Source organism: Vigna unguiculata, chromosome 2, assembly GCF_037176805.1.
Source record: "Vigna unguiculata cultivar grain cowpea cultivar isolate G323 ecotype 2 chromosome 2, ASM3717680v1, whole genome shotgun sequence".
NCBI classification, from domain to species: Eukaryota; Viridiplantae; Streptophyta; class Magnoliopsida; order Fabales; family Fabaceae; genus Vigna; species Vigna unguiculata.
In genome coordinates, this window is record NC_140793.1 from 3,673,060 (window position 1) to 3,700,231 (window position 27,172).

The window sequence follows — 27,172 nt, forward strand, 5'->3', positions numbered from 1 at the left end:
AGTAATGTTTTTTCCATATAAAAAAAATAGTGAAAACATTAAATTCAACCAAGATCAAAAACACATCTCGAGAAATACTGCATAACACAATAAAAAATTAATTTTGTGAACCTGAATGGGAGATCGTACTTACAATAGTTGCGTTGGAACACTAAGGAGCACGTGGGGGGTGGCGATTGAAGGTGAGTGGGTTTTTTATGTGCGAGGGTTAAAAGAGAATGTGTGCTTAGGGTGCGAGAGGTCTCTAGAAATTTTTTGAGAGAAAAAATTAATCCCTTTCATCTTTTTCTTGATAGGTTTATATACACAACATTATAAATCTAATGTCATCTCGTAATAAAGGTCTGCCTTAATTACAACAAGTTTTAAAAGGTAAGAATGGGTCTTAATATTATTACAAAATGGGAATCAAATCATAGAAAAAAAAATAGAGCACAAAATCAAACGTGATCAGCAAAATTGATTCTAATTAGTAAAAGAGATATTGTTTTGAATTATATTACTACTTTCTCTATCTGGAAAAAAGAGGTGTCATAAAATCAGAGCAAAAAATCAAACGTGATAAGGACAGATTAATTATAATTACAAAAAAGATATTCTTGAGTAACATATTAATATTTTCCTCATCTAGAAAAGGAGGTGTCATAAAAGCAAAGCACAAAATCAGAGTAAATAATTCTAAATATTAGAACATATTTTATTTCTAATTATTAGACTAACTTCTTAATCTGGAGCAGAAACGACAAAACATAGAGTGGGGGTGCGAAAATAAAATTGGGCTGCCATTAGTTGCAAGAAAAAACGATGTGGGTGTACAGAGTATTTTGGGCTAAAATAGAAACAATGTCTTAAAAGAAAATACATAGAAGATTTAAACAAAATTTTTTCTTTTTATTTATTTATTTATTATTATTATTATCCTGTTATTATTATTATTTAGACAAAGGAAAAAAAAAACCAAAGAGAAAACTTATTTATTTTTTTATATTTTATATTTTATATTTTTTACCTTTTTTTTTGAAAAGAAACAAATTATTATTATTATTTATTCTATTATTTATTTAGCCGGACGAAATTGGGTGTTGACAGCTGCCCCTCTTTACTTAGATTTTGCTTGATAATGTGAGAATTTTACATTTTCATATTCTCAAAGAAATATAAGTAAAGATAAAGACACTAATTTCGTCCGGTTTCTAAAGAAACAAAGGCGAAAAATGAAATCAAAGGTCACAAACCAACAACCTCATTTCCAAAGGATTCAATGACCATTACCACATAGAGGGTCTTGATCCAGAAAGTCATAAACTTTTTGCAAACTAAAACTTTTTGAGAAAGATTAGACCAATCCTAAGGAGAGGGTCTACATTTAAAGGATTTGGCGACCATTACCACGTAGAGGGTCTCGATCCAAAAACATAAACTTTTTGTAAACTAAACCTTTTTGAGAAAGATTAGACCAATCCCGAGGAGAGGGTCTACATCCAAAGGGTTCGACGACCATTACCATGTAGAGGGCCCCGATCCAAAAACATATACTTTTTGCAAATATGATTTCTTTTTGAAAAGATTAGACCAATCTTGAGGAGAGGGTCTACATCCAAAGGATTCGGCGACCATTACCATGTAGAGGGCCTTAATCCCCAAAACATATAATTTTTGACAATATAACTTCTTTTTGAAAAGATTAGACCAATCCTGAGGAGAGGGTCTACATCTAAAGGATTCGGCGACTATTACCACGTAGAGGGCCTCGATCCAAAAACATAAACTTTTTGCAAATATGATTTCTTTTTGAAAAAGATTAGACCAATTTCGAGGAGAGGGTCTACATCTAAAGGATTCGGTGACCATTACCACATAGAGAGCCTCGATCCAAAAACGTATACTCTTTGCAAATATGATTTCTTTTTGAAAAAGATTAGACCAATCCCAAGGAGAGGGTCTACCTCTAAAGGATTCAGAGACCATTACCATGTAGAGGGCCTCGATCCAAAAACATAAACTTTTTGTAAACTAAAACGTTTTTAGAAAAATTAGACCAATCCCGAGGAGAGGGTCTACATCTAGAGGATTTGGTGACCATTACCACGTAGAGGGCCCCGATCCCAAAAACATATACTTTTTGCAAATATAATTCCTTTTTGAAAAAAGATTAGACCAATCCCAAGGAGAGGGTGTACATCCAAAGGAGAACCTGCATATTGATTTAAACATAGACAAACACAATATGAATGCCTTTTGAAAAAGAAGTAAAGTGAGCCCAACTGAAAACCTGCCCCTGTGGGCCCTTATTTTCCTTTTTCAACTTTTCAAAATATGTTTTGATGATAAAAAATGAATGGTATGATGTGATGAGGGTGCATGAAAACCCGTACTTTTCCTTCCTTTCCTTTCCTCATTTTTTTTTTTATATTTACATTGTATTTCTTTTGGCCACCACGACACCCTTTAGGAGCTAGTATGCATCTAGCGAATATACCCGTGATGTTTTCTTGACACAAATAAACATTTTTACCATATATTTTTAATTACCAGCTCAGTGTGACACTTTTACAACACATTTATGAAAACCCAAATGATATATTTTTTATCAAATAAAATGAAATACAAAAATCTTGAAAACAATGTCGATATCCTTAGTTGCATCCTCTATTATGGAATCATCATGCATATTTTTTAACCGCATCAGAGTTGACTGGCAATGGTAACTCCTCCCCATCCATCCTTATGATAATTGGTGCCCCACCGGAGGATGCTTTATTCACCAAATACGAGCCTTCATAATTTGGAGTCCATTTGCCTCTATGGTCCTCTTGTATATGTTAGATTTTTTTCAAAACTAGATCGCCTTCATGGAACTCTCTGAGATGCACCCTTTTGCCAAACATTTTTTCATTCTTCTTTGGTATAATTGTCCGTGACACATCGTAGTTAACCTTTTTTCCACAATGAGGTTAAGTTGGTCAAGTCTAGCTTGAACCCATTCTGCTTCTTCTAATTGGGTTTCCATTAATACTCGTAAGGATGAGATTTCCACCTCAAAGAGGAGTACTGCTTGCTTCCATTCCATATACTAGAGAGAAAGGTGTTGCCCTAGTTGAAGTATGTATTGACGTACACTATCCATGCAAAGCAAAAGGAAGCATCTCATGCCAATCCTTATACATGACCAACATCTTTTATATAATCTTCTCTATATTTTTATTAGCAGCACCAACTGCCCCATTCATCTTCTGACAATAAGGAGAAGGTTCCTAGTCATCCTCATTATCATTTTCCATATTGTCAACAGAGTGCTCAAAATTAGGAATATCGACATTAATATTTTTAAAACATTCATCATCATATTTGCATCATTTAAGTTTATAAAACGAATAAATAAAACGAAAACGATAAAAAAACAAATTATAAATGTTTTGTATTGTCACACTAAACATAAAAAGAAAAGTAAGTCATCTCATAAAGTCCCTACGGGTAAAGCAAAAGGATAAACTAAAAAAAATTACATTTTCTTCAAATTAAACATCACGGGTAATTCGTTATCTCTAAAATAATCAACTACATGTTTGGAGGACAGGACCGCACAAAGTCTGAGCTTTCAAATCCACTTCAATGCTCGATGGGTGATATCTGACAAGCGTTAATCCATCTAACACTACGGAAGCTCTCTTTGATGTCACTGATGCAAATCTTCCCTTTCTTTCGTTCTTGAACTTCTATGCGAGCTAGGTCTAGCTCCTTCTTTTCTTCTACCAACCTCATCTTGTCCTCTTTGTCCCCACAACACACTTGCACGAAGTTCTTGTCGATCAAATTTTGTAGAAAATTTTCGAACTTGTTGCACGCCTCGATAGAATATTCAGCACCTAGATGGAACCCGCATGCATCCCCTAAGTTATATTCACCTTCCAACAATCCTACTGTTAGTAGTGCCTCAAAAATAAACCTTCGTGAACTTTTAATTTCGCTTACATTCTTCACCAAATTATGTCCCTCGAGATCAATAGCATTTACCAAAGCATTATCATGCCCAGAGAGGGGATTGGCTTTAATGTTGGATTTATTCTCTTGAAATTTTAACCACCCTGAGTCGATTAAAGCTTGCACTTTGTGTTTGAAAGACAAACATTTCTCAGTAGAGTGACCAATGGCTCCCCCGTGATAATCACATGTGGCGTTTACATAAAAATACTTAGGGTATGGTGGCTCCAATGGCTTCATCGAGCAAATAGCTACCAAAGCATTACGGAGTAGATTCGGCAATAACTCTGTGTAAGTCATAGGAATAGGAGTGAAATGAATATAATTCTTTTCTTGATTCCTTCTAGGACTAGTGATTTGCCCCAAAGACTGGTTGGGATTTGTGTTACCCTCAGTTTTACAAAGTGTTATTGTGTTGTGATTGATAGGATCCCTGTTGTGGAGATTGTGCTTGGTAAGCAAGAGTCTGATTTTCCCACTTAGGTATTGTTGATGCTGCGTGCACCTCTACTTCCATCTTCCCAAGACTAAAATCGGGCTTTTTAGGAGTTGTAGTCGCTAGTGGGCTATATACAATTTTTCCATTTTTTAGCACAATCTCTATCCTTTCATCTATGATGATGATATCATCAAAAATTGAAGATACATTCCCTACCATGTGTTCATAGAATGGTGGTTGTAACGTGCTCACAAATATTGCCACCATTTCCTTATCATGAAGAGGAGGCTCCACCTGAGCAGCAAGCTCTCTCCATCATTGTGCATACTCCTTAAATGATTCAACATCACTTTTGGCCATGTTTTGTAATTGCAACCGATCTGGCGCAATATCCATGTTATACTGGTATTGTTTCAAAAAGGCGTCCACCAAATCCATCCAAGAACGAATGCGAGATGCTTCCAAGTGTGTATACCAACTCAATGCTACCCCAGCCAAACTGTCTTGGAAGAAGTGGATTAGCAATTTGTCATCATAAGCATAGGCAGTCATCTTTCGACAATACATGGTTAGATGGCTTCTAGGGCATGTGGTACCCTTGTACTTTTCGAACTCCAAAACTTTAAACTTGTGAGGTATTGTGACATCACGAACTAGGCTTAAACTCGCAACATCGCCAAACCCATAGTTTCCACCTCCCTCAATAGCTCGTAGCCGTTCTTCCAAAATTTCCAACTTAGTTTTGGTTCCCTCAACATTAGCACATATGGCCTGCATAGTAGGGCGTGGTGTAATCTTGTCCAAAGAGCTATCACCAATAGTTATGTTTAAAGGCTTGGGTATTACAGTCACTCGTGGTTCCGCAAAGGTAGTCGCTTCATTCCTTGGAGTATTGATTGGGAATGAAAAGGAAGCATGTTCAGCCTCTGAATAATCTCCAACAGGTGGAGTGTAACCCGATGGCAATCCGTACGTTGGAAAAGCAACATGAGCGTCGTGAGTGCTTTCCTCACACTTTGTTGATGAAGCTTCTCCTGAGGCCTTTAAGGACTTCAAGGCCTCCAAGATTTGACCTACTTGGTCCTTTAGTTGACTGATATATGCTTTTATTGTCTCTTGTGCGGTTTCCCAGTCCTCCATGTTTTTACTATTTGCTCGCGTCCTGTAAGGGTGCCTTGGTCTTCCCGTATTTGTTTTTATTATTTTTGCTCTATTATTTTTATTAAACAAAAAAAAAGATAAGAAAAAGAAAAGGAAGGAAAAACATAATGCAAATCATTTATTTTATTAAGAAATTATAAAGTTGTGAGTAATAGAAATTGACATGGAAAAGAGTCCACACAAACCCAACCCCCTAGGAAGCTCATAAATCAATGTGTTAGAAAGAAAACTTAATCTCTAACCCTAGTTATCACGTTCTCAAATTACTCAAATTACTTTCTACAACCCTAAAGGATAATTTCTTCTTCAAAATATCAAAATCTAACTGCCCCCTACTCTAAATTCCATGTTAATTTGCCTTTTCTTTTTAAACTTAATCACAAATTTATAATTTCGGACCTAAAATTAAATAAACATGATGAGATGATATGGGAAAACATAACTATATGGATGCAATAATATGTTATGCATGATTTTATTACTAAAACAAAAATCAAGAGGAAAAAAAATAAAATAAAATAAACCGAGGAATAAAAAACATGTATATCTCCCTTTGTGCCTTAACAAAGGTTTGGCGCCTAATGGATCTAAGGTAAAATTCATGCGCTTACCAGGATGGCTTCCTAATACCTATATATCAAGGTCACTAGAGCTATGGCCCACTTCATGGCATTTCCCACGATAGTTGGTAAACAACAAGAGGTGGGAGTACCAATGAAGCAAACAAACTCTAGCTGGGGTTCTCAAATGACCACTTGGGAAGTACATCCACTTGGGAAGTACAACATAAAAAAAGAGCAAGGTCTACGAAAATAGAGATTGGGGTATGGGAGTGAATTACGATTGGGTCACGTAGTTCTTTATGAAAAAACTTTTTGAAAAAAACAATTTGTTCGAAGATGTTGATATCACTTTTTTTAATATTTGAAAATTTTGTATTTTTTGTAGTAATCTTATAGAAAAGCGAAGGTATTAAGTACTAAGATGATGCGAGCGGTGACACGAGCACTTATACATTATAAATGTTAAAAGGGTATTTAAATTATTTATTTGTTATTACTTCCTTTAAAAAAACTTCCAAAATAAGACATTGATACCCAACAAAATGTGACTATTATATATTCACAATTTATGAAAACATTAGGGAAATAAATAAATAAAAGATTAGGAAATAACGTTTAGGATTAAACATATTATTTTAATATGAAAAAGTTTTACAACCCTTAACATAAAAAAAATATGGCACAACATATTCATACAATGTCAAAACATGACATCTCTCACTTATTCACGCAACAAAGTTCACAACCCAAAACAATCAATAAAACATTAATTATAAAACTAATGAACCCAAAAAAGCATGACAATAATGTTTTTTCCATATAAAATAAAATAGTGAAAACATTAAATTCAACCAAGATCAAAAACACATCTCGAGAAATACTGCATAACACAATACAAAATTAATTTTGCGAACCTGAACAGGAGATCGTACTTACAATAGTTGCGTTGGAACACTAAGGAGCACGTGGGGGGTGGCGATTGAAGGTGAGTGGGTTTTTTATGTGCGAGGGTTAAAAGAGAATGTGTGCTTAGGGTGAGAGAGGTCTCTAGAAATTTTTTGAGAGAGAAAAAATTAATCCCTTTCTTCTTTTTCTGATGGGTGTATATACACAACATTATAAATCTAATGTAATCTCGTAATAAAGGTCTGCCTTAATTACAACAAGTTTTAAAAGGCAAGAACTGGTCTTAATATTATTACAAAAATGGGAATCAAATCATAGAAAAAAAACAGAGCACAAAATCAAACGTGACCAACAAAATTTGATTCTAATTAGTAAAAGAGATATTGTTTTGAATTATATTACTACTTTCTCTATCTGAAAAAAAGAGGTGTCATAAAATCAGAGCAAAAAATCAAACGTGATCAGGACATATTAATTATAATTACGAAAAAGATATTCTTGAGAAACATATTAATATTTTCCTCATCTGGAAAAGGAGGTGTCATAAAATCAGAGTAAATAATTCTAAATATTAGAACATATTCTATTTTTAATTATTAGACTAACTTCTTAATCTGGAGCAGAAACGACAAAGCATAGAGTGGGGGTACGAAAATAAAATTGGGCTGACATTAGTTGCAAGAAAAAATGGTGTGGGTGTACAGAGTATTTTGGGCTAAAATAGAAACAATGTCTCAAAAGAAAATACATAGAAGATTTAAACAAAATTTTTTCTTTTTATTTATTTATTTATTATTATTATTATCCTGTTATTATTATTATTTAGACAAAGGAAAAAAAACCAAAGAGAAAACTTATTTATTGTTTTATATTTTATATTTTATATTTTTTACCTTTTTTTTGGAAAAAAACAAATTATTATTATTTATTCTATTATTTATTTACCCGAACGAAATTGGGTGTTGACAGCGGGTTTTGTAGGTTTTATAGAAGTTTTAGGGAAAGGTTTTCTAGAAACACTAGTGCAGGAAGGCCTTTTGGCAGCGGTTATTTTTCATATTTTGCACCGGTTCCCGGACCGAGGCATATTGCGGCGAGGCCAAAAGAGGATAGCCTTTGGCCTCGGTTGTACACCGAAGCCATAGAGTCCCTCTTCTGCCTCGGTTGTTAGGTCTAACCGAAGCCATATGTGGTCACATTTATACATTTTAAAAAAATTCGCTCACGTTTTGGCCTCGGTTTTAGTATGACCCGAGGCCATATGTCCCTTTTTGGCTTCGGTTTGCGTAGTACCCGAGGCCATATGTCACCATTCTCAACCCATTCTCAACCCATGCCTCTTCCATCTCTACCAAACCATCAATGCCCTCCAAAACCCTCTCTGGAACGCTTCGGCCTAACCAGAATCTCCGGAACACGGAACAGCTATCTATGGTTGCAGTGTGAACCAAGCTTGTGTCTCCCTTCAAAGACGCAATCTTTGCTGTCTTCTGGGAAAGAGACAAAGGAATGGGATGTTGGGTAGCGCTCCAAACTGTGAAAGAGTGAAAGGTCCAAAGGGTGGGTGGGAGAGAACCACTGAAAAATGGAGGTGGGGGATACGCGTGGTGGCATTGCTGTGGGACCCAGTGGTCGTGGAGTGCGGCGGAGGGGGTGGTGGTGAAGACGCCGTGAGGTTTGTCGTGATCGCTGACGGTTGGTCCTCGGGGTGCGGGTGGTCGTGGCGCGTTCGAAATGGTCGTGAAGACGCCGCACGTTTGACATGATCTGCGACGAGCTCGACGCGGTGGTGACGAAGAAAAACACGATGCTCCGCGACGCGAGGAAGAAATGGAGGATAGCAGTGCGCCGCGAGGAAGAAATGGGGTTCAGTTTTGAGCCCTAATTAAATTATATGGCCTCGGTTCAATTTAGAACCGAGGCATATAACCCCTTTTGGCCCCGGTTCCTTAACACCCGAGGCCTAACATCTCTTTTGGCACCGGCTTTTTCCCAACCGAAGCCTATAAGTCAAAACGAGAATGACATTTTTGAAATTTTTGGCAACCTTTTTGGCTTCGGGCCTTCTTAACCGAGGCCTAACACCCCTTTTGGCACCGGGTTTTTTGTAACCGAGGCCTATAACTGCTTTTGGCTTCGGGTTTTAGGTGAACCGAGGCATAAAAGTTGTCTGTAATTGCAAAATTGCCACCGCGCCATTATAGGCTTCGGTTTCTTGCCAACCGAGGCCTATAAGGCAAGGTAAAAATGCAATTTTGCACTAGTGAAAGGTCGTTATTTTCTCACCACTACGGACACGAAAGGATCATCATTTGAGTAAACAAAGAATTGAGTATGTGTATGGATCAGAGTAGCGAGGGGAATGTTGGTAAGTGATGCCTATCAATGGTAAGAGGCGCATAGAAGAGTTATTCTACTCATGACCTAGTGATTGATGCAGTGAGGAGTTCTCTAAAAATAACAAATGTGTCATTCATATGAGGATTAGTTAAAGGTATTCAGTGATCATCCAAAGGTAGGAGTGTGGAGTTGAACAAGAAGATATGAACAAGAGAAGTAAAAGATGATTTGAGTTATGGTATCAAAATGGGGAGTCTGTTACTTTTGAGTATGATTTTTTGTAGCAAACAATAGAGAAGGTGCGATTGATTCAGGATCAGATGCGAGTGACATAGAGCAAGTAGATGTCTTACACAAATAAAGGGAGGAGGCCACTAGGGTTTGAGGTTGGGGATCATCTATTTCTCGGGGTTACTCCAACTACTGACATGGGAAGAGTGATTAAATTTAGGAAATTGACTCCAAGGTTCATCGAGTTGTATCAAATTATCAAAAGGATTGGTCTAGTAGCATATAAGATCACCTATCCCCCACACTTAGTGAACTTGCACAAAGTATTCCATGTGTCCCAGTTGAGGAAGTACATAGCAAGCCCCTCTGATGTGCTAAAGAAGGATGATGTTCAGTTTCGGGAGGTTCTTACAGTGGAGGTTGGACTAGTGAGAATATTGAATTCTTAGGTCAAGAAGCTGAGGGGGAAGGAGATCCAGGACAGTGAAGGTTCTTTGGGACGAAGCTACACAAGAGATGACGTGTGAAAGGGAGGACCTCATGAGGAAATCATATCCATAGTTGTTTCCGGGTAAGTGCAATTTCTTAGGACAAAAATTCATTTGAGTGGGGAGATGTAAGACCCAGGAAAATTAAATAAAAGAATAAATATTTAATTAACCATAATTGGGGATTGGAGATACATCTAAGAGAATGAAATTGTGAATTCATAAAAAATGAGCAATGTTAGCTCAAGTGGTTGAGTGTGTTGGGTGGTGTCGAGAGGACTTGAGTTCGAATCTTGAGTGTGCTATAAGTGTGAATTTTATTTATTTAATTAGTTTTGCATGTATGATAGGACGTGGGGTATGATAATATAATCATATGCGTGTGGGGGAAATGTAAGATCCGCTAAATTTAATTAAATAAATAATTAATTAATAAATGCAAGTAGTGGAAGCCTTTATTACTTTTAATGTTGGTTATTGTGACGTAGAAAAGTACTAGCTCAATTGAGGGAAAGTGTTGGGTGACATAGTGATCAAGGAGGAACTCTCAAAATCTCCAATTTTAAGCAAGAGAATCCAGGTTAGGGGAGATGAGTTTCGTTAATGTTTATTTTCATCAATAATTGCATGATGTATAGTATGAAATGCATGAATGTTCATATTTCTGTTTGAATTTTTGTGTTTCAGGAAAATTCCCAGAAACCGCCTGACGGGTTACTTGTAGCCGCTAGGCGACACATCCTAATTCAGTGTATTTTAGGTTCTTATGAGGAACCGCCTGGCGGTGAGCTGTGCGTTGCCAAGCGACGTAAGCCACACAACCCAATTTTTGGGTTTCCCTTATGAACGGCCTGACGATGGTAATTGACCTACCAGGCGACGCATCCTAATTCAGTGTATTTTAGGTTCTTATGAGGAACCGCCTGGCAGTGAGCTATGCGTTGCCAGGCGACGTAAGCCACACAACCCAATTTTTGGGTTTCCCTTATGAACGGCCTGACGATGGTAATTGACCCGCCATGCGACGCTGGCCCTATTGGCTCGATTTAATGATTTTGGGGGTTCTGAGTTGAGTTTGATCGAGGAAAACAATATCTTTAAACGTTAATTGATCATTGGAGGTTCACAGACTTTGAATTACATGAGATTGGAGGTTAAAATCGATGAAATTGCTATGAACGCTAGTTTAGGGTTGAAATCAGTGGGTTTGAATGTCACGAGAATAATTGGTGTTTAAATTGCTTTGGAAAATGATAATGGATGCGTTTAGGCTATGAATTATTATAATTATAAGCGAGATTGCAGGAGAATTGATGGAAATCTGCAAGTAAGGGAAAATTGCGGAAAGTTGGGGTTTCGCATGTGCAAGAATTTCTGGAAAATCTCTAGAATTCTATGCACTGCCTGGCGGCACTTGTATGGCCGCTAGGCGACTAGTACATATCAGGTGGGTATGCCTTGAGTTGGCAGTAAGGAGAAATTCAGTGAAGGGTGAGTTGGTAGTATGTAAAAGTAGAATCGAAGTTGTTGGCGATAGTAGTAGGAAGAGTGAGTGATTAATGAAAGGAGATGAGAACTAAGGAATGGATTAGAAAATTGTATTGTAATTATAATGTGGCTGAATTATAAAATATTGTCAATGTTTGGTATAGGTTAATCATAAGCCTAGCTAGTCGTTTGGAAGGTTGACTTAAAGTAATTTGACAATTTGTGCATAGGGAACATATGGTATATTAAATGATAAGACATGGTATATGGTTGTGGTGGGGTCATGAATGGACTAGTTATGATATTGTTAGGAAATGGTAAGTCTTAGTCATACGTTAGTATGAGTTTCATGAGGTGAAAAGTTGGTGAGTCGGTTTGATCTTAAGTAATCAACTCATTGGTATAATGGGATTAGGGAACCATATGAGTGTAAGAATATTAGTAATAAGATAACCATTAAGAGAATTGATACTCTGAAGGTGTGCAGTTGCGTGACTGAGGATTAGCAATTGGATGGAGTGCAGTAAAACCAGTATAGTTTGTTGTACTGGTGTGGCGCTTGGCGGCAGGGTTTAACCCGCCAGGCCAGAGCTAGTATTCCAGAGGGTCTGTATGACACAAGGCGCCTAGCGGTGAGGGATGTCTCGCCAAGCGATAGTTTCAGAGGCAATTGGTTTCTAGGCGCGTGGTGCGTGGTGATACGTGTCCCTCGCTAGGCAATTTGGAAGTGCATTGCGCCTGGCAACTCGTGAGCAGCACCAGGTGACATTGGTGTGGAAAAAGTGGTTTGCTTGCTTGGATGTGCGTGGTCTACAAGGGTTTGGTGATATCTCGAAGGTCAGCTTGCTGGTGTTCGTTGAGTTGTGGCTCGGAACGTATCCCTTGAGTTGTGGCTTAGGATAGGGGTTAAGCACGTGGCATTCCTTGAGTTGTGGCTCAGAATGGTATCTCTTGAGTTGTGACTCGGTATGGCAGATGAACACGAGAAACCCTTGAGTTGTGACTCGGGTTGGCTAGTGTGGCCGGTGTGAGTTTGCACGTTGTGGCATGTATGGATGGTCCAGTTAGATTGCCCTCCTCAGTATTAAGTTGACAAGTTTGGTAGTCTTGGGACACTACGAATATTATTCGTATTGGGAATTCTACCTTGCGTTACGAAGAGTGGTCCATAGCATGGTTTCCCGCACGTGCTCTACCAGATGTAGCTGGTAGGTGTGACAACAAGACATCTTGAGATACTCATCAGAAGATGTAGAACACGGTGAACATGGTGGTGGCCATGTGGTATTAAATCAAAGGATGAATTTTCCTTTGGTGTGATTGTGATATATGTATATGTTTGTATATATGATTATTTTATTGTTAGCTCACCCTATCTACTTGTGTTTGGCGATGATCGTGTACGCGGTACACGTGAGCAGATGATGTTGTAGGTGAATCTGGTGAGGCATAGAGCTGAAGCGGGGCTAGTTTAGGAGAAAAGAGTTTTCAGAGTTTTATGTTTTATGTTTTTAAATAAATTGTAATATTTTATATTACTAGATTTGATAATTATAAAGGAGTTTTATATTTATGGATTTGATCTATTTCAGAATGACGTAATAAAGTTTTTAAATTTCTCGCGTTTTTGGGAATTGGTGTTTTAATAAATGACGATGAGATATTATTTCTCTAGCTTATTAATTAAATTCGTAATATCCGGTCGAGATGTTACAGTGTATTGTTATGAGCCTAAGGCATGAATGTGTGACCATGTAATGGGGTAAACTTGATTCGGTATGGAGTATTAAAATAGAGTAACTATTGTAGGGGGTTTGACGTAAATGTATGACTTGGCATGATTTAGATGCAATGTTGGGTTTTGATTTTGAGTTTTCTATGAGCATGTTTGATTCCTTGTCAAATTCAAGTAATTAACATGATCTAAATTAGGGAATGTATATGGATCAAATTAAAATTGAAGTATGTGATGTATGGTAGTATAATTAAGTCATATTAAGATATATGAATGTGTATTTGGTATTCTGGATGCATGCATTGTATGATTTGGTGCCTTGGTCACTGTTTAAGGAACTAAAAACCAATAACGCATGATTGATGTGGCACATGGCGGTGCAGATTGGACTGCCAGGCAATAGTTAGGAATAGGGAGCCCTTGTGAGGCATGGTGCCAGGCAGCACTCTGGAATCGCTAAGCGAGGGCGACTTTAGAGAGCTAGCGCCTAGCGGTATGGGTTGGCCCGCTAAGTGTTCCTCCACGCGACATTGCCTAGCGATGCTTATGCAGAGCCGGGAGATGGTCTAGTGGCAGTGGATGCTTTGAATGTTTTGCATGCGTTGTTGTGATAGCCTTGTGTCTAGGATATGCTTGACTTGTATTACGAGCAGGGAGGTTCGTATGTTCCGTGCTCACACTTGAGGATGTTATGAGAGGCGAGGTTGATATTAGGATGTGTTCAAACGTGTTGGACTATGAGTGCTCACACTTAAGGATGTTATGAGTGGGGAGGTTGATATTAGGATGTGTTCAAGCGTGTTGGATTATGAGCGGGGATGTTCATAGAGGTTGGACTGTGAGCGGAAGGTTAATAAAGTTTGGACTACGAGCGGGGAGGTCCCTAGAGGTTGGACCATGAGTTGGCAAATTTGTGGAAGCATGTGTTATCCTTAAGGCCATGGTCAAGTAGGTGTATGATAAAAATGGATAGGATCATCTCGTATGGGGTATGAGACTTTGATTTTCTAATACCTTGGGTTATAAAGGTCTTTAAGAATGTGTATCATGTGAAGTTAGTATGCTTCAGGTGATGGGCTTATATTATTGATTTATGCATCTATATTTTAGTTGAGCTCACCCTTTCTATTTGTGTTTGACGATGATCGTGTGACTTGTCATGCTAGAGTAGATGATAATCCAGGTGGTGATGGCGAGGCATCGAGACAGAGCGAGGGCTAGAGCTTGGGGTTTATGAAAGACATGTGTTTTTTTTATTGCTAGTTGGCTTTGGATTTCAAACTTGGAATAAATTGGTTACAAATTATTTTTAATTTATCGCCGTTGAGGATTTTAAATTTCTCCGCATTTTGGGAATAATAATTATGTTTGAATTTATTTTTGTTGAGATGTAATATTTTATTTTTCATGTATAGGATCCCTTCTTTAGGATTAGGGTTAGGACTGGGCCTTGACTCTTTGTATTCTGCTTATTATTTTCTTATATAAACAGTAGTAAAACTGTAACAGTGACAAGTTTTCACTGTTTCATTTATCTGAAATCTCTTCAAGATGGTATCAAGAGCTAGAACATGAGTCTGGTTCATCTTCACTATTTGTCACAGTGACTGTCATCGTCCGCCATCTTCCGTCACTGTCCGCCGCCGTCCGCCGTGCCGTCCGTCGTCGCCGCCGTCGCTGTCGGCGAGTATACTCTGGCGAAGTCAAGGTTAGGTGCGCCTCCAGGAGCGCAACCCATCCCCACAAGTCACGTCCCCGGAAACCTCCGCACGCTCCGCCTCTCTCTGCCTCTCTCCGACGACCTTCAAGCGCATGTACACCACGCGCCGCCTTCCCGGTGCCGGAATCGCGCCGCGCCACCATTGTTCGTCTCGCCGAAGCCTCCTGGTCTTATATCTGCTCTTGGTTCTCTGTTTCGGTGACCATATCTTGAACCTAGGGTTTCTTCTCAAAAGTTAAGTTTTTTTTATGGCTTTTACGGGTGGAATGTCTCCCTCTCTATCAGCTACTCCGATTATTACCTCTGCGAAACCGAACTGGAAAAATTACTCATCTTGGTCAGCTTCGGTGGAGTTATGGTTTCTTGGTCAAGGCTATCATGATCATCTTGAAAAAGAGGTCTCTACTATTTCAGAGGAAGAGAAACCTAAGTGGCAGAAATTGGATTTTCAGTTGTGTGCTGTTTTATGGCAATCAGTTGAGCAAGGGGTCTTAGACATTTTGAGACCTTACAAGACATGCTTCTCTTTCTGGAAAAGGGCACAAGATATTTTTGCTAACGACATTCAACGCCTCTTTGATGCAACTCAAAGAGTAGCCTCACTCAAACAAATCAATCATGATATGGTTTCTCATATAGGAAAGGCTAGGGCTGCAGTAGAAGAATTGAAGAGTTTTTTGTGGCTGATTCATTAGAAGATATCAACAAAAAACTTGATAAGTTTTACATGGTCTTAATTCTAAGGAGCCTGCACTCGACTTTTGATCATGTGCGTGATCAAGTTTTAGCTGGTGATCAAATCCCTTCGATGGACAACTTAGTTACTAGACTTCTTCGTGTACCTACATTGGTCAAAGATGAAAGTTCAACTGATGTTTTTGAAACATCAGCAATGGTAGCACCACGAGGAAGAGGAGGAGGTCGGAGCAATCGTGGAGGATGTGGTGGTCGAAGTGGGCGTCCTCAATGCTCATATTGTAATAGAATGGGCCATACCCAAGACAAGTGTTATTCCTTACATGGTTTTCCCGATAAAGCTGCTCATGTGTCCAAGTCTGATCATTCAGAATCTAGAATTTCTGATGAAGAGTACCAAGAATTCTTGAGGTACAAATCTAAGAAATCCAACAATCCTGGCCCATCCTCTTCAATGTCAACTGCATGCATCTCTCAATCTGTGGAAGGTCTTAGTCCATGGATTCTTGACTCAGGTGCCTCAGATCATGTCTCTGGTAACATTTCCTCATTTTCCTCCATTTCCTCTCCCAAAATTCCTCATTTTATTACTGTTGCAAGTGGATCCAAAGTGGCATCTCAAGGAATTGGCAAAGTTTCTTTATCACCTTCACTAAATTTAAACTATGTTTTGTACATTCCTCATTGTCCTTAAAATTTAATCTCTTTGAGTCAATTGACTCATTCCTTAAATTATTCTGTAACATTTACTGCTAATTCCTTTGCTATATAGGAACATGGTACGGGTCGTCTGATTGGAGAAGGACATGAGTCACGGGGACTTTATTTCCTAAAACCAAGCTCCTCAGTATCTTGTTTTGCAACTTCATCCCCAAAACTTTTGCATGATCGTTTAGGTCACCCAAGTTTGTCCAAGTTGAAGATGATGGTTCCGAGTCTCAAACACATTCAAGCCTTAGATTGTGAATCGTGTCAGTTAGGAAAGCATGTTAGATCTTCCTTCCCTAAAAAGTCTGAGACACGATGTAATTTTGCTTTTTCTACTGTTCATTCTGATGTTTGGGGACCAAGTTGTGTCACTTCTTTTGGTTTTAACTATTTTGTAACGTTCATTGATGAATTATCTCGATGTACTTGGGTTTATCTAATGAAAGAAAGATCGGAACTTTTATCCATATTTGTGTCCTTCTTTAATGAAATTAAGAACCAATTTGGGAAGACAATTAAAATTTTCAGAAGTGATAATGCTAAGGAATATTTTTCTACTGTGTTTTCCTCATTTTTATCTTCCCAAGGAATTTTACATCAGTCAACATGTCCTCATACTCCACAACAAAATGGCATAGCCGAAAAAAAGAATAGACACCTTATCGAAATTGCACGCTTTCTCATGTTGAATACCAATGTTCCTATTCATCATTGGGGAGATGCAGTCCTCACTGCTTGTTTTCTAATCAATAGGATGCCTTCTTCTTCTATTGACAATAAAATTCCTCACTCGATAATTTTTCCAAATGATCTTTTGTATCGTGTCTCTCCACGTGTGTTTGGATGTACTTGTTTTGTTCATAATGTCTTTCCAGGTCTTGATAAACTTTCTGCAAAGGCTATTAAATGTGTCTTTTTGGGATATTCTCGCCTTTAGAAAGGGTATAAATGTTATTCTCCCTCAACCAAAAGGTATTATATGTCTGTTGATGTTACATTCTTTGAGGACACACCTTTTTTCTTGTCCTCCATGGAGGAGAGTTCATCTGTTCAACAAGTCCTTCCTTTATCATCCTTTGATCCCTTGGTTATTCCTGAAACTCAACCTCAAAATGCCAATGACATTGTTCAACCACCTCTTCTCACATATCCGCGTCGCACTCTAGTGACTCCTTCCTTGCCTGAAGACCCCTGTGACTCAAATCCTTCTCCACCAGATTCTCGAATCATGGATCCTTCATCCTCTTCATCTTCTCTTGACTCCGATCACACTTGGCCTATTGCCCTTCGGAAAGGTATTCGCTCTACTCGTAATCCACATCCTATTTATAATTTTTTGAGTTATCATCGTTTGTCTCCTCCATATTTCTCTTTTGTTTCCTCTTTGTCTACCATTAAGGTTCCTAAGAATGTTGATGAGGCACTTGGTCATCCTAGATGGCGACAAGCCATGATTGATGAAATGCAGGCACTTGAACACAGTAGGACTTGGGAACTTGTCTCTCTTCCTCCTGGTAAGAAGTCTGTGGGCTGTAGATGGGTCTATGCTCTTAAGGTTGGTCCGACTAGTGTTGTAGACCGACTCAAAGCCCATCTCGTCGCTAAGGGGTATACTCAGGTTTACGGCCTTGACTATTGTGATACTTTTTCTCCTGTGGCAAAAATCAGTTCTGTTCGTCTTTTCCTTACTATGGCTGCCATTCGCCAATGGCCTCTATATCAGTTGGACATTAAAAATGCCTTTCTTCATGGTGATCTGGAAGAGGAGATATACATGGAGCAACCTCTTGGGTTTGTTGCTCAGGGGGAGTCTGGGTTAGTTTGTAAGTTACATCGTTCTCTCTATGGCTTGTAGCAAACTCCTCGAGCTTGGTTTGGTAAATTTAGTCATGTTGTGCAGAATTTTGGATTGAAACGTTGTGAAGCGGATCATTCAGTATTTTATGGTCATACTTCTCTTGACAAATGTGTTTATCTTATGGTTTATGTTGATGATATTATTATCACAGGAAATGATATCACTAGAATTGCTCAATTGAAGAACCATTTGTTTAGCCACTTTCAGACCAAAGATTTGGGTCGCCTTAAATATTTCCTTGGTATTGAAGTGGCGCAATCAAAAGAAGGTGTCATCATTGCACAGAGAAAATATGCTCTTGATATTTTGGAAGAAACAGGTCTGACAAATTGCAAGCCCATTGATAGCCCTATGAACTCAAATCAAAAATTAACAAGAGATCAAGGTGAACTTTTCTCAAATCCAGAGAGATATAAAAGGTTGGTTGGAAAAATCATCTACCTTACTGTAACAAGACCTGATCTTTCTTATCCAGTGGGAGTTGTTAGTCAATTTATGCAAAATCCCCACATTGATCATTGGAATGCTGTGATTCGCATTCTCAGATATGTAAAAGGGAACCCAGGACAAGGATTATTGTATGAGAATAAGGGAAGTACTCAAGTTGAAGCGTATTGTGATGCAGATTGGGCTGGTTGTCCAATTGATAGAAGATGTACCACAGGGTATTGTGTATTCCTTGGAGGGAACCTTGTATCTTGGAAAAGTAAGAAACAAAGTGTTGTTGCTCGATCTAGTGCAGAGGCGGAATATCGATCTATGGCTCTAGCTACATGTGAACTAGTATGGATTAAACAACTCCTTCAAGAGTTGAAATTTTGTGAAAATGAGCAGATAAAGTTATATTGTGACAACCAAGCAACCCTTCACATTGCCTCCAATCCGGTGTTTCATGAGAGAACAAAGCATATAGAAATTGATTGTCATTTTGTTAGAGAGAAATTACTATCCAAGGATCTTGTTACAGAGTTTGTCGACTCTAATGAACAACTTGCAGACATTCTGACTAAATCTTTAAGAGGGCCTAGAATTCAATTTTTATGTTCCAAGCTTGGAGCATATGATCTATATGCTCCAGCTTGAGGGGGAGTGTTGAGATGTAATATTTTATTTATCATGTATGGGATCCCTTCTTTAGGATTAGGGTTAGGACTGGGCCTTGACTCTTTGTATTCTGCTTATTATTTTCTTATATAAACAGTAGTAAAACAGTAACAGTGACAAGTTTTCACTGTTTCATTTATCTGAAATCTCTTCAAGAATTTTCAATTATAAATTTTCTTTATTAAGTAATATCCGACCAGGATGTTACATTGTGCACAAAGAAGAAAATGAGTTTTGTTTGTTTGCTTCCGTTCATGACCGTTGAATGGAGAAGAGAAATGGAGTTGTGTTGGTAGCTTGGGATAGGTAATCATGTGAGGGATTAGGTGGTTGGTGGAGATGTGATGGAAGAAGATGATGGTTTTGGAGAGCTAGATATGAGATCCATCATGGATGGGTAAATCATAAGTGGTAAAAAGTGATGTGTGTAAGAAAAAAGGGGAGAGTGTGATCGAAGAAAAGAGATCGGTGAAGGAGATCTCTGAGTGAATGGAAGTGTAACTGGTGGAGAGAGAGAAAGGAGGGACACATGTCATTTTTTGAGTGGAAGGGGTTTTAGGTGGTTTTAAAAGAAGAAAATACGGAGTGTGAATGTAAAGTGTGGGGTTATTAGCCCATTTCTAAGTAGGGGTGGAAAGAGTAACAAAGGGAGGTGTGCGAGAAGTGGTCTATTTTAGAAAATAATGTTAGCAGAAAACTTGTAAGTGTATATTGTAAATATCAATAACTTTTAGGTTATAAAATAATACATAAGTTACTTAATATAATAATTAATTTTATATGACGATTATCTACTAGTGATAAAAAGCATATACCTACATCACATGCTCAATATAAAATTCAAAGTTAAAAAATGCATAAATGCATTCATGTCAAAACCACATAAGTGAAACAAATTGGTGTTGATGCAATGCGATGAATGTTTGAATTATACTATCATAGTCATGTGAAAAATTTAACTTTTTATTTTACCAAAGGGTTGTAAGAATACATGCAAATTGAATAATTATCACATCATAATTCAAAACCACCACTATTTATTAGAATGATACGTTGGCTAATTCACTAGTTTTAATGAGCTTTGTAAGTGCATCAAACTTATGAGACCAGCATATACCTATAAAGTTTCTACACTAAGTATCATTGCTATCAAGACCAAAGACTAATAAAGATACAAGAACCAATCATAGTACAAACACAAAATCTATAGTTCTAACATATTTATAACTTAAAAATAATGAAATTAGTTTCTTTTACTTGTGAGACAACTCAAACAACTCATAAGATGAAAGTAAGCTAGGATACCAAATATAAGTTGGGATACCAAATATAACCTTCTGCATTTGCTAGGATACAAATATAACCTTTTCTATTTGCTAGAGCCAAAGTATTCAATTTATCTAGACTTATAGATGATAGTAAGCTAGGCCAAATATAACCCTCTCTATTTGCTAGAGCCAAAGTAGTCAATTTATCTACACAATGGATATCCTCCTGAAAAATATGATAAACTTGAAATTGCATATTTCTACAAAAGGAAAAGCATATCCTTCATCTTTCTCTTAACACCCAAGGCACGTAATAGAAGAGAAAGCCTAACGCAACAAAGAAAAATCATATTCAATCCAAAACTTATTGAAATTAACATTCCATACATTCTTTACAACCAAAATAACTTCGTCATCTATTCATGGATATAATTATGTACACCCAAAAAAGAAGAAAAAAAATACAAATTTAGACTATAATTCAAAAATTAATTATATTTTTTTATTAATAATGGAAACTATTTTAAATATTAATAACTTTTAGGTTATAAAATAATACACAACAAATTGGTGTTCATGCAATGCGATAAATGTTTGAATTATATTATCATAGTCATGTGACATATTTAACCTTTGTTTTTTACCAAAGGGTTGTAAGAATACATGCAAATTGAATAATTATCACATCATAATTCAAAACTACCACTATTTATTAGAATGATACCTAGGCTAATTCACTAGTTTTAATAAGCTTTGTAAGTGCACTCATACTTATGACACCAACATATACCTACAAAGTTTCTACACTAAGTATCGTTGCTATCGAGACCAAAGACTAATAATGACTCTTTTCAATTTTATCTCAAGTTCACAATCATTTTAAATAATATAGAGATTATCTAAATTTTTCATTATAAATAAAACCATAAAACATAAAAAAAAATTATATATAATTTCAAGTTACTATAGAATACTATATTATGGAATATAGAAAGTGTTTTAATTTTTTAGTTGTTATGATAATTTTATAAAATTCAAGAATTTAAATTACCCATTATATTATAAATTATATAGAATTCGAATTTATTGAATTATTATAATATATAATTACAATAAATTAAGTTTACCAATTAAACAACTTTTTTTTTTAAATATACCTATATATAATTAATAGAGAAAATATAGTCTAAAAGTTTGTGGGGGTAACAATATGTTTACGAAATAAACAAATAATTGTACTTTGTTAGACACAAATTGAAGTGTAGGAGAAAAAAATAAAAAATAAGAACGAGTCAAATAACAAAGTCCAAATCTTAATTTTAATTAGTAATGTTTTTGAGGTAAATACTAACTTGATTTCCAACTTTCTAGCAAATACTAATAAATTTCATCAATTTATTCATTATTCAAACAAAAAAAAGTAATGGATATATGACCATTGAAACCTATTTTTGTTGACATTTTTTCAACCATCAAAAGTGTTTTGCTTATCTACTTATTAAAGTATAAATTTATGTGTAAACCAAGTGACAAGAGAAAGAAAGAGAGAAAGTACATTGTTCAAAGTGGTTATTGTTGTTTTCTTGTTATAATTACACACTTTTGAAAGGGATCAATTGGTCTTGAGGAGAGTGAAATTGAGTTAGGATATTTGTAACAACTACAATTTGAAAGATGGCAGGTGGCTTTCATGTAGATGGAGTGCGACATTATGAGGGGAATGTCACAACATTTGTACTGATTACATGTTTTGTGGCCGCAATGGGAGGTCTTCTCTTTGGATATGATCTTGGTATTACAGGAGGAGTGACTTCCATGAAACCATTTTTGATCAAGTTCTTCCCTGGTGTGCACAAACAAATGAAAGATAAATCAGAAAGCAAGAATCAATATTGCAAATTTGACAACGAACTTCTTACATTATTCACCTCTTCCTTATACCTTGCAGCACTAGTAGCTTCTTGTTTTGCTTCTACTACAACTAGAAAGCTAGGGCGTAAAGCCTCTATGCTTATTGGTGGCTTATTTTTTCTTGTTGGTTCACTACTGAATGGGTTTGCCATAAACATTGAAATGCTTATCATTGGTCGTATGTTTTTAGGAATTGGAGTGGGATTTTGTAATTAGGTAAGAATTAACACGAGTTATACATTGTAATCATTTTATCTGGTTTGTCTTTTTGTTTTCAAGGAAAATGATGATTAACTTCTCCACCTTTGTTTATTACATGAATAGTCCGTACCAGTGTATTTGTCTGAAGTCGCTCCAGCAAAAATTAGAGGAGCACTCAATATTGGCTTCCAAATGATGATCACAATTGGTATCCTAGTTGCAAACCTAATCAACTATGGTACATCCAAGCATGAAAATGGATGGAGGATTTCTCTAGGCATTGCAGTCGTGCCAGCAATTTTGTTATGTATAGGATCTCTTTGTGTAGTTGAAACACCTAATTCTTTGATTGAAAGAGGAAAATTTGAAAAAGCTAAGAAAATGTTGCAGAAGATTCGTGGCACTGAGAAAATTGATGAGGAATATCAAGATATTGTTGATGCTAGTGAAATGGCAAAAAATGTTGAACATCCATGGAAGAACATTACAAGACCAAAATACAGGCCTCAACTAACTTTTTGCATTTTTATTCCAACCTTTCAACAACTCACTGGCATCAATGTCATCATGTTTTATGCCCCGGTTCTCTTTCAGATTTTAGGCTTCGGTAATGATGCTTCACTCATGTCTGCAGTTATCACTGGAGTTGTTAATGTTGTTGCCACACTAGTTTCTATCTTCACAGTAGACAAGTTTGGAAGAAGGGTGTTACTTCTTGAAGGTGGTGTCCAAATGTTTATTTGTCAGGTAAAAGTTGATAAGCCCGATACTTTTAAACTTTTTCAACCCATAACTTTAATAAAAATTTAAATGTAGTTCTCTTAAGAAATGGATTTAAACCGAACTTAGTCTTACAAAACACCTTGTAAGTTGAGGTTCATATATATCTCAAGCGTGAGACTAGATATTTAAGGATGATATGATAGTAGCAAAATAATATGTTACACAATAAACCCAATAAATAGCAAACCTCTTAAGAAGTAGATTTTAATTTTATCTCGAACCAACAAAATCGGCTAGTAACATGAGCTTTGCACCCACACACACACTATAAATTGACCATATATCTAATTGATGAGGGATCTCCAACAATTTCTTATATGTGAACATGCATGATTAATTTAATAAATATTACTTGTACAATCATGGATGCATTTGTATAACAAACAATATTTTTGTGTATCATTATATAAACCTTGAAACGAAAGCTAAACATAATTTCTTATATATATCATGTTTCTTATTGCTAATACTTTTGATTGAAGGTTATCGTTGGAACAATGATTGGTCTAAGGTTTGGGCTAAATGGTCAAGGAGCATTTAGTAAAGTTGAAGCAGATATTCTATTGTTCTTTATCTGTGCATATGTTGCAACATTTGCATGGTCATGGGGACCGTTGGGATGGTTGGTGCCAAGTGAAATATGTTCTCTAGAAATTCGACCAGCAGGTCAAGCTATTAATGTTGCGACAAACATATTATTTACGTTTGCAATTGCTCAAGTCTTTCTTACCATGCTTTGTCACTTGAAGTTTGGTCTCTTCTTCTTTTTCGCGGCATTTGTGGTTATCATGACCATCTTCATTGCATCACTTTTACCAGAAACCAAAAACGTTCCCATTGAAGAAATGAATATACTTTGGACTTCACATTGGTTTTGGAAGAAAATTGTTCCCAATGATATTGATTTTAAATCTAAGAATAGTAAGTCTGTTGTATAAATCCAATTCTAGTCCAATATTGGTTATGAGAAAAAAAAAACATAATTTAGAGAAGGTGTAATCTTTTCAAAATTATGCAATAAAAATAAATGAGTTGTTTTTATCCTTGTTGTTCGATTTTTTTTTAAGTAACTCATTTTATGCCCATATTAACTCCTTAATTCATAAAGTAAAAAAATTATTGTAGGTTGTCGTTTAGATTTTTAAAATTTTACATTTAATTTAATATCTTTTATATATATTAAAGTTGATGTCAATTGCTAATTTCAATTCAAGTTAGGTTCATCGTATTATTTTTTAAATTAAAGTAAGGTGTACTTTTGCAAGTTTTTAAATTATTTCATGTCTTTAAATACTAAATAATAATTTAGCATACTATAGTAAATAGTTAATCATAAACTCAATAATATTTATCTAGTTTAATTTTCTTTTACTTAACCCTTCTATTGCAAGATTATTTCAATGAAAGTATGACACTGGTTCATTCTCCTTTGTCACCATTTACTTATGTAATGATTAACCAAAATAAATACTTTATTTTTAAAAATTTAATCCCTTTCTTCCATGACACTTTGATAGTTAACCATCATGAATTGTTGGGTCTTTTGAGCCAACCACCAGAATTAACCATCGACTCTGATATCATTATTGGGTATTTCGAGAGATGATCATTAGGGAGATACAACACCAATGAGACATGAGCCCAACCTGCACCTTAGGGATTGGCACCACCTTTAACACAAAACCTTAAGGATTTAGGTTGAGAGTGGTGTCAGTCTCTTATGTGGTTGGGCTCAAGTCTCATTGGTGTTGTGACTCCTCAATAAATGTCTTCCCTCAAAAGACCCAATAGTGGTATCAGAGGCGATGGTTACTCTTAGCGATTGACTTAAAAAACCCAACAATTGTATTAGAGTTCAAGGTTTATCTTTGTAACCGGCTCAACACAATCCCTGACCAAAAGTCTTCTTGACGGAGGGTTACACAAGCATCTCCTGTTTGGGAGCAACATTACCAGTAAGGGGTACTCGTGGCTTGAAGTGCTTCCGCTCGAGGGGGAAGTACCAATTTGAAGGGACTCACACTTGAGGGAGAAATTGTTGGGAATCCTAGTGTGTGTCTAAGTCCAAAATTGAGAAAAAAATAAGAAAGTTAAGCACCATATAAGGATGATGACCCATAAACCCATAGCCTTAAGTTTTTGGGTTGAGATTGGTATCAACTGCTTATGTGGTTGGGCTCAAGTTGACATTTTTACTCCACATGTTATTTTAGTTAAAAGAAAAACTTTACCATTATAGTCTCTAATAAAAATCCTTTTTATGTCATAAAGTTTTTAGCAAAATTAATATTGATCCTTGATGATCAATCTAAACATATTCAATCTCAAAGGATTTTGTTTAAGACATGTGTCATAAAATGGAAGGAAACGTGAATTTATACCTTGATCAAGTTCATGTGTGGACGATCATAACTTTCATTTTAATTGCCCATGAAAATGTATGTGAGAAAAAAATGTTGAATACTTTTTTATTGGTATGCAATTAGGGAAGTTTCTATAATTAGGTAAGAAATCTTGTAAAAAGTTATGGGAAAAGTTAAACTATTTTTTAAATAGAAGAAACCAACCCAATAAAAATAAATAATCATAATGGACAAAAGCCCATCAACTTAGAGAAAGAAACTGTAATATCCCATATAACGGTCTAAACTATCAAACAAAATATTGCGTAATTAATAAAATCAAAGCATAGATAACTATATATAATTGTCATATTACACTCATCGTAAAACTAAGATAAAAACTAAGATAAAGTGAAATACAAACATTATACTTAAAGGTCTAGAGTTTTCCAAAAGGAAGCAAAAAAATGTACACTAGAAAACACTAGATACAACTAAACAATTGTGTAACATCCCTAAGGAATATTACTAATATTTAATACATAAATTCCGAAATAAAATAAGAACCGCATTTATTATAAAACCATTTTCTCAAAAACACGGGAAAATTCAAAACCTTTAATGCACGTGTCATAAACCAGGAGTCCATAATCATAAAACTGAAATAAAAGTCAATGCCTCTCGAAATGGTTACATAATATTCTCAAAGCTAAAATAATAAACATATATACATATATATACAAAAATATCCCCTGCTAGCCCTCACTCCGAGTCTAAGCATCTCCTGGCTCACCTGTCAAATCATCTGCTCCCGGATAACAAGTTATCCGATCATCGCCATACACACACAGAAAGGGTGAGTTATGCACAATATATAAAAACAAAACATGAATATAAATATGTTCCCCAACCCAAAATAACATAACTAAAATTCTCATACTTTTCAAATAACCCAACCATGACCTCATAGTCCTTCATGAGTCATATACATGTACTAGGTCTTGGGACTTCCTTGTGCTCCCACGAAACTAACTCATTCGTGGTCCAAACCTATGAGCCTATCCCGCTCATAGTCCTGCCCTACAGACTCCTCGTCTGTAATAAAACATCCAAGTCTCATACTTGGACCCTGGTACGCACGCAATCATCATACTATGGACTTCTCGCTCAATAGTAGCCGACGGGAACATAACAATTCCTTGCCCATCGTGCGCCTGACACATGCAATCACCATACTAAGGACTCCATG

The 27,172-nt window shown here is 36.4% G+C and overlaps 2 protein-coding genes and 1 pseudogene across 3 annotated transcripts; 2 read left to right on the top strand and 1 right to left on the bottom strand.

The window, feature by feature from the left end:
• Positions 1-4,735: 4,735 nt before the first annotated feature.
• Positions 4,736-5,560, bottom strand: LOC146888216 (uncharacterized). The gene has a single exon (XM_085670006.1). It carries the CDS (start codon positions 5,558-5,560, stop codon positions 4,736-4,738), a length of 825 nt encoding a protein of 274 aa, XP_085526132.1.
• Positions 5,561-15,764: 10,204 nt separating this feature from the next.
• On the top strand, positions 15,765-16,953 carry LOC146888217 (uncharacterized). Of its 2 annotated transcripts, none has more exons than XM_085669651.1 (2): positions 15,765-16,284; positions 16,521-16,943. In XM_085669651.1, exons 1-2 carry the CDS (start codon positions 15,780-15,782, stop codon positions 16,556-16,558), a joined length of 543 nt encoding a protein of 180 aa, XP_085525777.1. In that variant the 5' UTR covers positions 15,765-15,779; the 3' UTR covers positions 16,559-16,943. The 2 variants fall into 2 exon arrangements, with proteins under 2 accessions (XP_085525777.1, XP_085525778.1); XM_085669652.1 differs by having other exon boundaries at positions 15,782-16,263; positions 16,521-16,953.
• A 5,407-nt stretch (positions 16,954-22,360) lies between these two features.
• Positions 22,361-24,519, top strand: LOC114174376 (sugar transport protein 10 pseudogene; annotated as a pseudogene).
• Positions 24,520-27,172: the final 2,653 nt, after the last annotated feature.